At 43.3% G+C, this 14,410-nt stretch overlaps 1 protein-coding gene across 4 annotated transcripts in view; it reads right to left on the minus strand.

Annotated features, from left to right (window-relative positions):
• CCDC60 (coiled-coil domain containing 60) overlaps window positions 1–13,570 on the minus strand; it is a 203,228-nt gene extending 189,658 nt beyond the window's left edge. For 3 of the 4 annotated variants that reach the window (XM_058425441.1, XM_058425440.1, XM_032168545.2), the window contains exon 1: window positions 13,032–13,570. In XM_058425441.1, coding sequence (XP_058281424.1) covers window positions 13,032–13,121 — 90 coding nt within the window. In that variant the 5' untranslated portion in view covers window positions 13,122–13,570. The remainder of the gene's footprint in view (window positions 1–13,031) is intronic. The other variant, XM_058425439.1, reaches the window with a different exon arrangement.
• Window positions 13,571–14,410: the final 840 nt, after the last annotated feature.

A 14,410-nucleotide genomic window follows, 5' to 3' on the forward strand; every position in this document is an offset into this window, starting at 1 on the left:
AAAAAAAAAGGAACATGCCCTGGACCTTGGCCTTGGTGGGTGAAGAGAAGCCAGAAGTGAACAGTTATAAGATGCAGTCAATGTTCTTTCTATCCCCCAAACCTTCTCAAAGTGGGTGGTTTTCTTTCCTTCTGCTCTTCTTTTGAGAGTGGGGGCATATTTTCTCTCAACATACCCACCCCTAGGGAAAAGTCAAGTTTACCTTGTTAAGAAATACAGCATAATGGTTAAAAATGATGGATGGTCCACTAACCAGCAGCTGTATGACCCTTGTTGACAGGCTTCCTCATCTGTAACATGGAATTAATAATGCCTGCCTCAGCACTGTAGAGTGCATGGAATTGCATAACTCACATAAGGGGTTTGCATGGCACAAGGCACACAATTAAGTACTCAGCCAATAACATCAGTTACTTCTATTATCATGATCATGGCTATATAATGTACTATTTACTTATTCTTAAAACATCGACATCATTTTTAACCTCATGGACAGTACAAAAACATACCTCTAGGACGACCTTGAGAGAATGATGATTCATCAGGAGGAGATTTCTTTTCTCAATACTATGCCATCTTTTTCTGGACAAAAGAGCCAATTTGGCATTACATACACCAGAACATGGAGATGGCTGGGATGTACATAAAACATCAAGAGCATTGAAAAATGTCAATCACAAGTCAACCTTAGCTATTATTTTGGACTCAGTCCTTATGAACATTATCTTGAATCTTCACGAGATTCAATTACAGGTGAGAGCTTTCAGCATTAGAGAAGTGAAAAGGGTAGTGTAAGGTCACAGAGCAGGCAAACAGTATCAGAATTGGGACTCAAAACCTAGAATGAGCCCATGACCCAGGTGCTAACTCAATCAGCTCTGGCTAGAGCTTATTTAGTGAAGGAAACTCAAATGTGCTTTTACTGGAGCAATTTAAATCCTGAACCATAGAATACAGGGAAAAGGGGACTGGGAGGGCGATTTGTTGGTTGGGGCAGGGAGTGAAAAGGTGAGGAAGCTAGTTAGGGTTAAAGAAGCATCCAAACTGCTTACTCCGGTTCTAAAAGACCCTGCAGAAGGCTCTCACCATTCTCACATTCCCTATGAGAATGCCATATTCATGATGTCTCAAATTTTTTGGTATCTGCCAACAAGCATTGCTTCCTGAGTTTTGAGGAGCCTCTTTTAAGAGGTCTAAAAATATCAAAGAAGCAGTTTGATTAGCAGAGGATGGGATCAGCTAATAAGTAATAGCAACACGGGTGACAGTTATGTGCTAATTGCCTTTTGGGCATTTTCTTCAAGGGCTCTTAGAAGTGAAACATTTTAGTCATGTTATCCTTTTGGCTGCCTTTTCCTGAATGCATAAAAATGATCAGCATAAGAATCGTCATCTCTGGAAATGTCAGTATTTAAATGTTTTAATTCTTGATATTTGCGAGCCATTGGCTTCGATTTTGAAGGAGGATATTAAGAGATAACATTTTGTGAGCACTGACTACGTGCCTGGGGCTGTCCCTGATCCTCCCAACAACCCAGTGAGGCAGGAACTGTTATTATTTTTGTATGGAGGAGAGGGAAACTGAGGCATAGAGAGTAACTTGCCCAAGGTTACATAGCAAGTATTAGAATGGTATTCATATATATGGAGCACCCAGCATGTACTGGGAATATAGTAATAAAACATGTGTAGGCCTTGTCCAGATGGAATTTCCGGTTGCCTAAGGAATGTGTTGCCTCACTATGTGGAGCTATCCTTGGTCCTGAGAAGAAAGACTAGAGAATATTGAACATTTTGCCAGTATCAGCCCCTGTGCTACGCTCTAGGATAGAATCATGAGCAATGCATGGTGTCACCTTCCTCAAGGAGCTACAAGCCTAGTGGTGAGATTAGAAAAATAAACGGGCAATTATGATACAGAATTTTTTTGGAGAAAATAAAAATTTCAGTGGGTCAGAGCTTGGATTCAGTGAATCCATTTAACTTGATTATTTACTCAAAGTATTCAACCCAATTAAGCTGTTTACGATTATCAACATTTCAGCCACACACACCCCAGAGCCTCATCTCTCATTAATTGGGCCTGTCTTCCTCTCCATTTTTTCTAGCAGTTCTTGGCAGTATATTGACCCCGTATCAAAATATGCCTTTCTTAGAAATGTGACTCTAATTAGAAATGGCTTATAAATCTTCATTGAAATGAACATTATTTAGAAAGACGAGTCTTGGCCGGGCACGGTGGCTTATGCCTGTAATCCCAGTACTTTGAGAGGCCAAGGTGGGTGGATCACGAGGTCAGGAGTTCGAGACCAGCTTGACCAACGTGGTGAAACCCCATCTCTACTAAAAATATAAAAATTAGCTGGGCATGGTGGGGTGCGCCTGTAACCCCAGCTATTCAGGAGGCTGAGGCAGGAGAATTGCTTGAACCCAGGAGGCAGAACCCAGAGGCTGCAGTGAGCCCAGATCATGCCATTGCACTCCAGTCTTGGTGACAGAGCAAGACTGCGTCTAACAAAAAGAAAGAAGAAAGAAGAAAGAAAGAAAGAAAGAAAGAAAGAAGAAAGAAAGAAAGAAAGAAAGAAAAAGAAAGAAAGACAGATGAGTCTAAGCCACATGCAGGTTTTTTTCCCCCTCTTCTTCTCATCCTTAGCTGTGTTTTTTTCTGGCAGAAACCTGCTAGCATATTTTAGCAAAAGCTCAAGAAAATGCAAATATCCTTGTCTGTGGTCACGGGCACAGTCACATTCTTGTTTGCATTGCCTACAGCTAAAATTGGCACTTTCCCCTTTCTTCCAGAGACTTTTAAAATATATTCTTTAAAAATTGCACCAATAGATGCCCCTTTTAGAGAGATACTTGCCCCTTCTTATTGCAACCTACCAGGCTCATCTTAAGAGCACAGGCTTTCTGTAGTTATTTGGTTCTGATTCAAATTCTAACTCCATCACCTGTTTCTCTGGTGTCTCCGGACAGGTTGCAAAACTTCTTCAAGCCTCAGTTTCCTTGTCTCTACAAGTAGAGGTTACATGTCATGATAGCATCTGCCACACTGGATTGAAGAGTTCATTTTAATAATATAGGCAAAGAAATTGGTGCAAAATAGATGCTCAGTAAGTGGTAGCCATTTTTTTTCATGTGCCATCAAGGGAGCCTAGCAATTCCCAGGTTAAGATTCCCTGTTTCTTCAGATGAAGACAAAGAAATCAAAGAGGCTAAGTGATTTGTCCAAAGTCATACAGCCAAGCCAGGTGCAGTGGCTCACACTTGTAATCCCAGCACTTTGGAAGGCCAAGGTGGGTAGATCTCTTGAGCCCAGAAGTTCGGGACCAGCCCGGGCAATATGGCAAAATCCCATCTCTACTAAAAAAAAAAAAAAAAAAAAAAAAAAATCAGCCAGGTATGGTGGCATGTGCCTGTAAACCCAGCTATTTGGGAGGCTGAGAAAAGAATCCCTTGAACTGAGGGGGTGGAGATTGAATTGAGCTGAGATCGCGCCACTGCACTCCAGCCAGGGTGACAGAGTGAGACTGTCTCAAAACAAACAAACAAACAAACAAAAAACAACAAAAAACAAACAAAAACAAAAGTCATACAGCCAGATAGTGAGAGAGCTGGGAACCAGGCCTCTTAATTCCAGGTAAGGGCTATGCCTGCTCCACCACCATTCAAATTTCTGGGAAGGTATTGCCATGAAAAACCATAAGGATTTGGCTGTTTGAGGGGAGGTCTTGAGAGGCAGCTCCGTTTCTATGTCCCATCTAAACTGACTGTTTGAGGAGAGGTCTTGAGAGGTACCTTCCTTTCTATGTCCCATCTAAACTGCAGGCCCCATTTGCTGTCTCTCTCTGTCTTTTTTTTTTTTTTTTTGAGACAGAGTCTCACTCTGTCGCCCAGGCTGGAGTGCAGTGGCACGATCTGGGCTTACTGCAACCTCCGCCTCCCGGGTTCAAGCGATTCTCCTGCCTCAGCCTCCTGAGTAGCTGGGATTATAGGCACACGCCACCAAGCCTGGCTAATTTTTGTATTTTTAGTAAAGACAGGGTTTTACCATGTTGATCAGGCTGGTCTCGAACTCCTGACCTCATGATCCGCCTGCCTTGGCTTCCCAAAGTGCTGAGATTACAGGCATGAGCCACCATGCCCAGCCTCCTTTTTCTGTCTTAAGCAGGGTTGGTTTGGCTTTAATGTTATGCTTATGAGACAAGAGAGCACTAGAAAGATGCTACTCATCTAAGTCTTAATTGTACATCTACCATGTGGCAGGTCCTGTGGGATACCAAAGTGGTAGCAACAAAAAAGCTACCATGTTTCTTGCTCTGGAGGAGTTTACAGTTTCCTAGGGAAGATAGTATTACAAAGGGGAATTTTACGGTGCAAAAGAAGCATGTGACCTGGATGGGGAGGTGGTGGCCAGGGAAGGCTTGTCAAAAGAAATGACATTTAATCTGACATTGAAAGAAGTAGGAGAGATTGTGTGTGTGTGTGTGTGTGTGTGTATGTGTGTGTGTGTGAGAGAGAGAGAGAGAGAGAGAGAGAGAGAGAGGGAGGGAGACAATGTTCTAAGAGGAGGAAGAAGATATAAGGCAGAAATTCCAAAACTAGTGTGGCTCCTTAGTGGTGACCAAGTGAAGAAAGATGAGGCTGAAGAACCTGCCATGGGCCAGATCGTGCAGAGACTTTTAAACTTCATTAAAGATATTCATCTTCATTTTGAGGACAATAGAGGGTCACTGAATTGTTTTAACAAGGGGAATGACAGTATCACACTTGCATTGAAAGACAATGGGTCAGATGGAAGGTAAAAAGTACAGTTATGGGGCCAATGGGATGGTCCAGGCAAGAAATAATGGTGCTGTGGACCAGGTGGTAACCTTAGGGAAGGAGGCAGCATCCACTGAACACCCATCCTATGGTAGTTAATTGGATATACGGGGTGATGAAGAGGCAGAGGTCATAGATGAAGCTTGGGTTTCTACTTGAACAACTGGGTACACGATAGCATCATTTATTTAGACTGGGAAGGTTTTACCATCAGATAGGCATTCGACTGGGGAAGGGTAGTCAAGACTTTAGTATCCTCCTGCTGGTGATTCTCAGCTGTGGATGGTCTTGCCCCCTGAGGACATTTGGCAATATTGAGAAGTTTTTGGTTGTCACCATGGCGAGGCTGCAACTGTCATCTAATAGGGAGAGGCCAGGAATGCTGCTTCACACCCTGCAATGCAAGGGACAGGCTGTCTAGCCTCAAATGTTCAATAGTGCCAAACTTGAGAAACTCTGCTGAAACGTAAAGCCTGGAAAGAAGTAACACACTAGATATTTCCAATTATTTAAAGCTTTAGTGGGAGTTCATGGGGCAAAGTCCTCCGTAATTTGACAACCCTTTGGGACAGAAACTTGGGTAACTTTGGGTATGGAGAGGGAGAGTATGAAAAGAGTGATCTGCTGGAGCTCTGTGAGGGAGCATTTTGTCAGACAGGATACCAAGAAAGAACTTATTTTTTTGCAGGAGAATGGTAATACGCCCCATCCCTTCCTCCCTGATGTATTAGAAAATGAGTTCTAGGTTTGGCTCAGTGTCTAGTACCACCTCAGGTCTGTATCCAGCCAACGTTCAAGATTCAGATAGCTTCACTGCACCTGTCTTTCCATGATAGAACTTGTTTCTACCTCAAGCTTATATATATATACAGTTTGCCTTTCTTCTGGTACTTGTTATTCACCATCTTGATTCATAGTTATTTATAAATGTTCTTTCCAACAGCACTGTGGGTTCCTTGGGAGAAGACCACAAGTCTGCTGCATTTTAGCACCCTCAAAACATCTGTCACATGGTAGGTGCTCAATATATACCTCAAAAGATGACCCTGATCATGTACCAGGCTGCAGTGGGGGATAGTCTCTGTCTGTTCTGCCCCTGATCTACAGCCCACTACAAAACCACTGACAATGCTGAACCTATCCCAGAATCTGTCCCAGTTGTATAATCTCCCCGCTTTGTGAAATCCAGAAACCCCAAGGCATTTCCAGGCTTGCAAGCCGATTGCCAGACGCGGCTAATTTTCAAGTTATTAAATAAAACTACCGATTGCATAAATTCCAATTTAGGCAGAAATACATTAGATCAAAATTGAGCCCCGCAAGAAATTTTCTCAGCAGAGTTTGAAAACAGGAATTCAGAAGGGAAAATGCCACCATCTCATGATAGAAGGTATCCCATTATGATGATTATGATTTTGAATTTAGCTGTCAGAAATATCTTTGAGAAAAAATATGTTGGTTTATTCAGTCCAAGAAAGGTTTAATTGGCTTCTGTCAGATTTTATGTAAGTGCTATTTGCCACTGAACCCCATATGAATTTTTGCAGCTTTTGAATTTAACAGCTGATGGCTGAGTCTTTGGAGGCTGTGGGGATGTTGAAAGGAAGTCAAGAATAAGTTTCTTTCCACAGTTGTGCAAAGGCGTATCTAACCAGAATTTCCTTAAGCCTCACCAAACAGTGGAAACAGATGGGGGTCACAGGAATAAAGATGGCATACATTCCATTAGTTTAGATCCATGCTCCTGTTATTCTCCCTGTTTTTCAGAGTGTCCAGAGTGTCTCATTTGATTTTCTTTATTCACTTCTGTGTCCCCACCACCTATAACCATGCTTGGCACGTACTTGGAACTCAGTACATGTTAGTTGAGTGAATAAATGTTCCCACTGGGGGAAGTCTACTTTTTCCCTCACCCCTGCAGCTCTTTGATGGGTACTACTATGGACAAATGCCCTTGAGATTCCTAAGCAGTTGTTGTGTAGGGTAGGGGATAGGGATGACTCTCTTGTTTGGGTTACCCTCTGTCAATGCATGGCTTGGGATCCCTATTATTTGAGTTTTTGTGAAATCATCTGTGCAAGTCACTGCTGAATAGTCAGTCAAGTACTCATCTTCAATACCACCATTGCTTCCCTGCCCCTGCTTTCTGTACTCATGTTAGATGCATACTTTCCCAGCCACTCTTACTGCTAGAAAAGAGAGGTGACACTGTTCTGGAAAATTAGAAATAGAGAAAATAGGTCAGGAAGCTTCTTGGAAAGCTCCTGTTTCCCTCATAAAAGGGACAAACATAGCTTTTCCTCTCTGCATTTTCCTCTTTCTGCTGGAATATGGATGTGATGCCTGGATCCGGGATAGCCATTTTGTGACCATGAGGGAAAAGGCTTTGCCAGCCTGACACTAGTGAGCTCTCGAGCCAATGCCAACAGCTATCCACCTCCAGACTTCTCACATGAGAAAAATAAATTCCTATTTGTTTACTTCGCTGCTTTTCAGTTTCTTTCTTACTTGCAGCCAAAAACAACCCTAATTGATATATGGTGTTTTCCTTTTATTTTTCCTCACTACCCTTTGGCTCTCTATGGGATTAAAAGATGAATAATGGGACTGAGCTGAGAGGTAAATCCAAGGAACTCAAACCATGTTCAGGAGCACCCCCTTCTCTACAACTAACACATTGCATCTCTCATGCAAATATATTCTCATACCAACTCTAAAAATATCTTTGGACCTGCTTCTTCCCTTCTACCCTTAAGCTGGGGCCTGCCCTCATTAATGATGGACCTCACTATGTGACTTTACAGTTAATACTCAGTTTCCTCTAGACTTCATCTCTGGGTTGGCCGTATCTTCAAAACAGTCATGGTAGCACTCATGTCCAATCAGAGAAGGGAGAGGAGCACAAGTAACAATAATGACCACTGTCACCACTTAGTGGAGGCTAACTGGGTATCGTGCTCAGTATTTCACTGCATTATTTTATTTAATCCTTCCAAAACATCTATGCCATAGATCTTATTGTTCTTCAACCCCATTTACCAGAAACTCACACTAGAGTGTCAAAAAGAGGATTTGAACCCACCTTTGCCTGACTTCAAAGGCAGAGCTTCTAACTAATTACAAAGATTATTATCCCATCAACAAGACTCTTGGATCATTTCTTCACTCCTCTCCCACCCTCCCCTCCCCCTACAGAGCAGCTGCCTCTTTGCAGATGGGACAAATAGCCTGCTTCATTTTGTCTAGCATGAAGAGTGCTGATCACTCTTCCCGTGTCAGGAGGTAATGAACACACTCCTTCCCTGCATCCTGATTTATCATGGAAAGGAGCCGACTGTCACATGCCCATGCAATTAGACACAGCAAGATTCGCTAAGGCAAGCATTGCCTGTCCAAAGCATTAGGCCACAAAGATAACAAAACAAAACAAAAAAACAAACCACCAAACAAAAACCATGAATTCTGCAATTTATCTCATGCAGTAGCAATGGAGCTAGAAGAACCCCTTGGAGAGAGAAAAGAATCCCTTCTCCCTCATTGCTCTTTTCCTGGCTTAAGTCATGAGCAATATAAAAATGGAGGTACAGCCAGCTGAGATTCTTTAGAATGGAATCTCAAGTGGTTGTTAGATATTTTATTTTGTTTTATATTTTCAGGGTAATCAGTGATTCCATGCAGGGGGCGTGGTCTCAGTGATTAGAGGCCAGAGAGATCACTGAGCGCTGACGTCACCTTTAACAAAAACCAATGACTCACTACAGCCCACCATTTATCTCTTCAGGTCACAATTTCTTCTATGTGGACAAGGAGGAAAATCGTTTTATGTTTGCCGTGGAAACGTATTGTGCTGGGAGTCCAGGTTTCTCTTGTTGGGGAAAATGTTTCTTAAATATATTGGTTCTCCTTTTCCGACTCCAGGCAGCCCAGCTGGGTGTATGCTGGATTGGGCTTCCAAGGCTGTCTCTGGAGACATCCATCCTCATCACTTGGTGGTGGGGGCAGGGGGTGGGGCGGCAGGAAGGATGGAGACCGTCAGGCCCAGGTCTTTTCCATACCTGGGTTTGCCCCCTTCTTCAGGTACCTTCCAACTTACCTCTCAGCAGAGAACTAGACCCTAGGGATCTTCAAGCCCCAGTCTACCTAGGTACTAAAGCTTATTAGCAATACCTCTATTATAGAGTTGTTGAAAGGATTAAACAACGCCGTAATGGTGGTTACCATTTAATGGTATTTACTCTATGCCAGGCTTTGTTCTAACAGCATTACCCACATTAACTCATCTAATTCCCACAACACCCCTTTGACGGGGAAGCATTTTTACATTTATTTCATCTATTCTAAGATGCACCTTTTCTTTCTGCATTTTAATACCTCTGAAACTGGGACACATAATTGAAACAGGTGATAGTTTAATTTGTTGAGTTTTCTTTTTTAGCAGCACAAGAAAATGGTGATGCATCTGGAAATGGAAGGCTTCTTGGATTAGATAAAACGTGATACACTTGTTTCACAGAGCAGCAAACTGAGGCACAGAGAGGAACTGAGTAGCCCAAGATCACACAACCTAGTAAGTGGCAGTGTTGGGGTTCGAACCCACAGAGTTTGCTGAAGAATCTGCTCTTTTATTGGTTGGCTGATTTACTGAGACATGATCTCGCTCTGTCACCCTGGCTGGAGCACAGTGGCACAATCACAGCTCACTGCAGCCTTGACCTCCTGGGCTCAAGCAAGCCTCTTGCCTCAGCCTCCCGAGAAGCTGCGACCACAGGCATATGCCACCACACCTGGCTAGTTTTTTTTTTTTTTACTTTTTGTGGAGATGGGGTCTCACTCTAGTGCCCAGGCTTGTCTCAAACTCCTGGGCTCAAGTGATTCTCCTGCCTCGGCCCCCCAAAGATTATAGGCGTGAGCCACTGTGCCTGGCAGAATCTGCTCCTGTAATCACTAAAAGCTAGGATATGAGCAAGGCACCCAGAATGGTTCCTGGAAGTTTCAGGATCTGCCCAAATTAGGGATGCTGCTTTTCTCTCTGGGTTTTTAATGACAACGAGGTGGAAAGTTCAGACACTAAGAGACAGAGCTTGTATAAAGGATTGCAAACCTTTACAGTTTTTGCCAAATGCTACTTTTGAGTTCTCATTCTAGAACATAAAGGGGGATGTTCTAAGCACCTCTCTTTTTCAGCCTTTTCCAAGGCAGAAATCGTGGGTCCGTGGTAATCCTATACACAATCTGCTTCTCCCCTCCCCCATGTCTGATCCCATTAGACTTCTTCTGCTTCCTTGGGAAACAAAGGGAAAACGGACCCCCTAAGCAGATTAGGGAACCCAACATAAGGGCAAGCTAGACGGTTTCTTTAACAAAAGACTTTCAAACAGAGGATTTGCATATGTTATTTATATTCCCTCAGTTTAAAAAAAAAAAAAAAAGCCATGAAGAGCCTGTACAAGGCAGTTGCCAGTGGAACATTCGTTAGGATATAGCAATCTCCAGCCCTGTGAGAAAGGAAAACGGCCAGTTCAGAGGGCTTCGAGACCCTTTTGAAGTTTTTTCCAACAGTCATTCATTATACTAGTATGCAGGGGACTCTTAATATTACCATGCAGCCAGTGCGGCCATACCTTCCCCCAGCAGAGGCCACTCCCCATATTCCTCCTCATTGGACACTTACCAGGCCGCCTGGCATTTTATGATTCTACTTTTAGGTGTCATTCCCTTTCCTCCTCCAAACAAACCTGGAAGCTATTTGAAGCCAATGATTATGTCTTACACCTTATTTTTGTAGCCCCTGTGGTGCTGGGCACATTGAACAGAACAACCATTTATCACAGCTTGACTAGAATGGTGAGATGGAGTGGACTTGCGCTCAGAGCCAGACAGATATGAATTCAAATCCCAGTTCTGTTCCTTGCCCATTGGGTGCCCTTGGGTAAGAGACCTGTCCTCTCTGAGCCTCAGTGTTGCCATCTGATGAAGAGGTAACAGTTCATAGCTTGAAGGATTGTAGAAGGTTCTGAAAATATGACACTTAAGAGTTTTGTGAGTTCAATACGTGGCACATGATGCATGCATACTCAATACATGCCAACTATCATCATGATCATGATCATGACTGCAATTATTATTCGTTTGATTTACCCCAGACATCAATCCTGATCTCTACATATTTCCTTGTGGCTTGTCACTTTCTATTGACCCTAGATTAGGTTAATTAATGCTTTACTATAGCTCTAAAACCTTGAAATTCCTAAGGGCATGATCTTTTGAATGTGAGCTAGGAACCCCCTGGGGTCTTCATTATTTCCTAGAAAGTAGAGAGGGGTGCAGAAGGATTTCAATGAGGCTTTTGGGCCAGAAGTCTTGGTCTATCCAACAGTTCCCCGGAAGCCTTCTTCCCATCGCTTGACCTCCCTGAGTCCCACTACCCTCCTCCCAAGAAAGAGATGATCATTTCATCTTCTACATCTTCCTCCACTCTCTACATCTCTCTGTGGTAGGATGAAAAACTCTATTGCATCTATTTGAGTACATGGCTTGTTTCTTCCCAAAATCCAACACACAGATACATGCACACACACACACACACACAAATACACACACACACATGCACGAATCTAAATTAGCTGTCCCTTTTCTTTGCTCCCACAACACCCTCTGATACTTCCTCAACAAATCATTAATCAACCTGCATTATAACAATGTTTCTTATCTCTCTTACTCCCCATCCCAAGCATACACACTATAGATTGTGAGATTCTTGAAGGCGAGTCTCATTTTTAACTAGAGCAAGTGTTTAGCACCTAACAGGGGTTCAATAAATCTTTACTAAATAAATGAAATAACAATAGAACGAAAACCTAAAGTGTGCTTACTATATGTCAGGAACTGTGCTCGTAGCTTTTGGTGTACATTAACTCATTTAATGCTCACAGCAATCCCATGAGGAAGCTCTATGACATTCCCGATTTGCAGATGGCAGCACTGAAGCGGAGCAGTTCTGCAGCTTGCCCAAGGCCACAGGGGTGCGAAGAGGCAGATCCAAACCCAGGGTTATTCTGTCTGCTGCTCCCGCTCTGATGCTCACCCTCGCTATTGAAGTGTTCATTTCCCTCTTCATTCTTTCCCTCATTCATTCTCCCACCGCTATGCTGGGAAGTTCAGTCCCAGAGGGGGCTGCTCTGGATTGAACATCCTTCTGTGTGGTATTTTGAGATGAAAGGAGATGGAAAAAGGCTGTATCTTGCAGAGTGGTCTTGCTAAGAGGGCTGAGTAATGAGGAGTGCACAGAGATAGGTTAAGCCTTAGAGAAGAGCAGCTTGGGAGCATTTTGGACTACATGGAGAGCCCTTGTGAGTTTTAAGCTCTCCTTCACGGACTGACCGCCTGCCAGGCCCTCCTTCCTGGGGCATGACTGTGAGCCACAAATGTGCCTTGTGGATGCACCAGAGTGGACGAGCATTGCTGACCTTGGCCAATCCATGCAAAGTGGGATTTGAGGATACAATAACAAATGCACACTTACAGTTGTGCTCATCCAGTTATGATCATTTAAAAACAGGAACCATTAACTCCAGTCATTCAGTATGTATCGATTTTTCTTTGTTTTTCAAATCAACAACACTGTTTCATGTCCCATAAACACATTATCCAGCGTTAACATCACAGTGGACAATTTTCATAGCTTATTCCATTTAGTCCTCACACTGCTTCTGCCTAGTTGATGTTCCTGTTCTAAATTCATAGACACAAGGAAATAAAGCCTCAGAGATGCTAAGCAATTAACCTATCTAAAGTCACACAGCTGGTGCATGGCAAACCTAGCCTTTGAACCCCAAAAGTTGACCCTCTGCAGCCTCTCCATAGAGAGAGGGGATATGCCTGTTTCTGGAGACCAGCAGATCTCTGAGAGTAAGTCCTGCAGACGGCAAATCTACAATTCATCTTAATTTTTTTCTGATGTTCTACAGTGTCACTGCTGATTTATTCCATCATTTTGGAATTACTGGCTAATAGGATGGCCCAGCTCACTGCTCTGGTTCGCGTTTTCATTCTTTAAGAGAAACCAACCATTGATAGCAACAGGGATGTGTCTCGACAATTTAATTACACCATGACTCTCCTCTCTCTCTCCCTTGTTGGTTTCGAGGCTAATTCCTATTTCACTTGTTCTCGAAAACATGATTGGTTTCAGCAGAGGGGAGACTTACCTGCCTTAGGTTCTCCGAGGCATAAAAGGGCCGGACAGCCCCCTCGTTGGGGGAACTCTGAAGCTTCTTGGTGGCTGGAACCTTGGTCATCTTAAAAATCCTTCAGGTTTTAGCCTGTGCCCCCAAGGCAAGGATTTTTCCAGAATCTTCTACTTCAGTAGTCACTGGTATGAGAGGTTTCGGCAACTTCTCCCTGATCCCCAAGTCCCAATTACACGAATTCCAAAGCGGTTTTCCTTCTGAGGAGTAATGAGAAAGCACCTGGGTCTCCCACAGACTGGATAAGGAAGTCCGGGTAGGGCAGAATCAGGCGAGCGTGGACTTATTTACTTTTTGAAAGGTTATAAACTTCTGTAAGCGTCCACCTCTTCGGAAGGGATATCTTTCTCTTCTATAAGCAAAATAAAATATGAACTAAAAAATAAATAAAATTCCAGTGACAAAGTGTGAGAGGGGTCCCATGGAGGGGCTCCCAGATCTCCATCCTTCAAGAGCGGCCGAGAACTAAGGTGGCCTCAACGAGGGGTTTATCGCACTGTGGCGAAAGTAGGCAACTGCTAACCCCTGCGCGGTGTGGGGGTGGGGAGAACCGGTTGCTTGGCAACGGGACGCCGAGGAGGGCTTCCTCATTGGCTGGAATTGGTGGGGGCGGGGTCGCGGGGGTCGTGAACTCTCTTAGGTTGCTGGGACGCCACGGGAGCTGCATTCTCTAAACAAATTGGTTTCTCTTTTTAGGCCTGAGGACCATACCCTTTCTCTCTACCTAACTACAAGCGACTCCTTCCTTTCAAACTCTGCTCTGTCCTGCTGCTAACCCACTAGTAATTTTTTGTGCCTTGGGGTGGGTGGCCTGTAGTCCTGCAATTCTTAACCTGAGGTGCCTATTTCTCCCGTTTTTCCACCTGACAAACTCCTGCTCATCCTTCAAAGCCCTTCATTTCATAAAATGAAGTATTGTTATTCCATTTATTTAGCAAAGATTTATTGACTCTGCTAAAATAAAGTAAAGTAAAAATGAAATTTAAAAAATGAGACCTTCAGGATTTCACAATCTATATAGTGTGTATGTTTGGGATGCGGAGTAAAAGATAAGAAACATTGTTATAAGGCAGGATGATTTATGATGTGCTGGGGAAGTATCATAGGGTATTGTGGGTGCAAAGAAAAGGGACAGCTGTACATAGATATAGATATATGCACACACATACATATACACATATAAATATACATATATAGACGTGTATATATGTGTGTATATACGTATTTGTGTGTGTGGGCATGTGTGCATATGACATTTATTGAGTGCTTAGGATGTGCTAGACGCTGTTCTAAGTGTCACATATTGACTCAATCCATACAGCACCTCTTTAAAGAAGGTG

The sequence above is a fragment of the Hylobates moloch genome, unplaced genomic scaffold (genome assembly GCF_009828535.3).
Source record: "Hylobates moloch isolate HMO894 unplaced genomic scaffold, HMol_V3 SCAFFOLD_12, whole genome shotgun sequence".
Lineage (NCBI taxonomy): Eukaryota > Metazoa > Chordata > Mammalia > Primates > Hylobatidae > Hylobates > Hylobates moloch.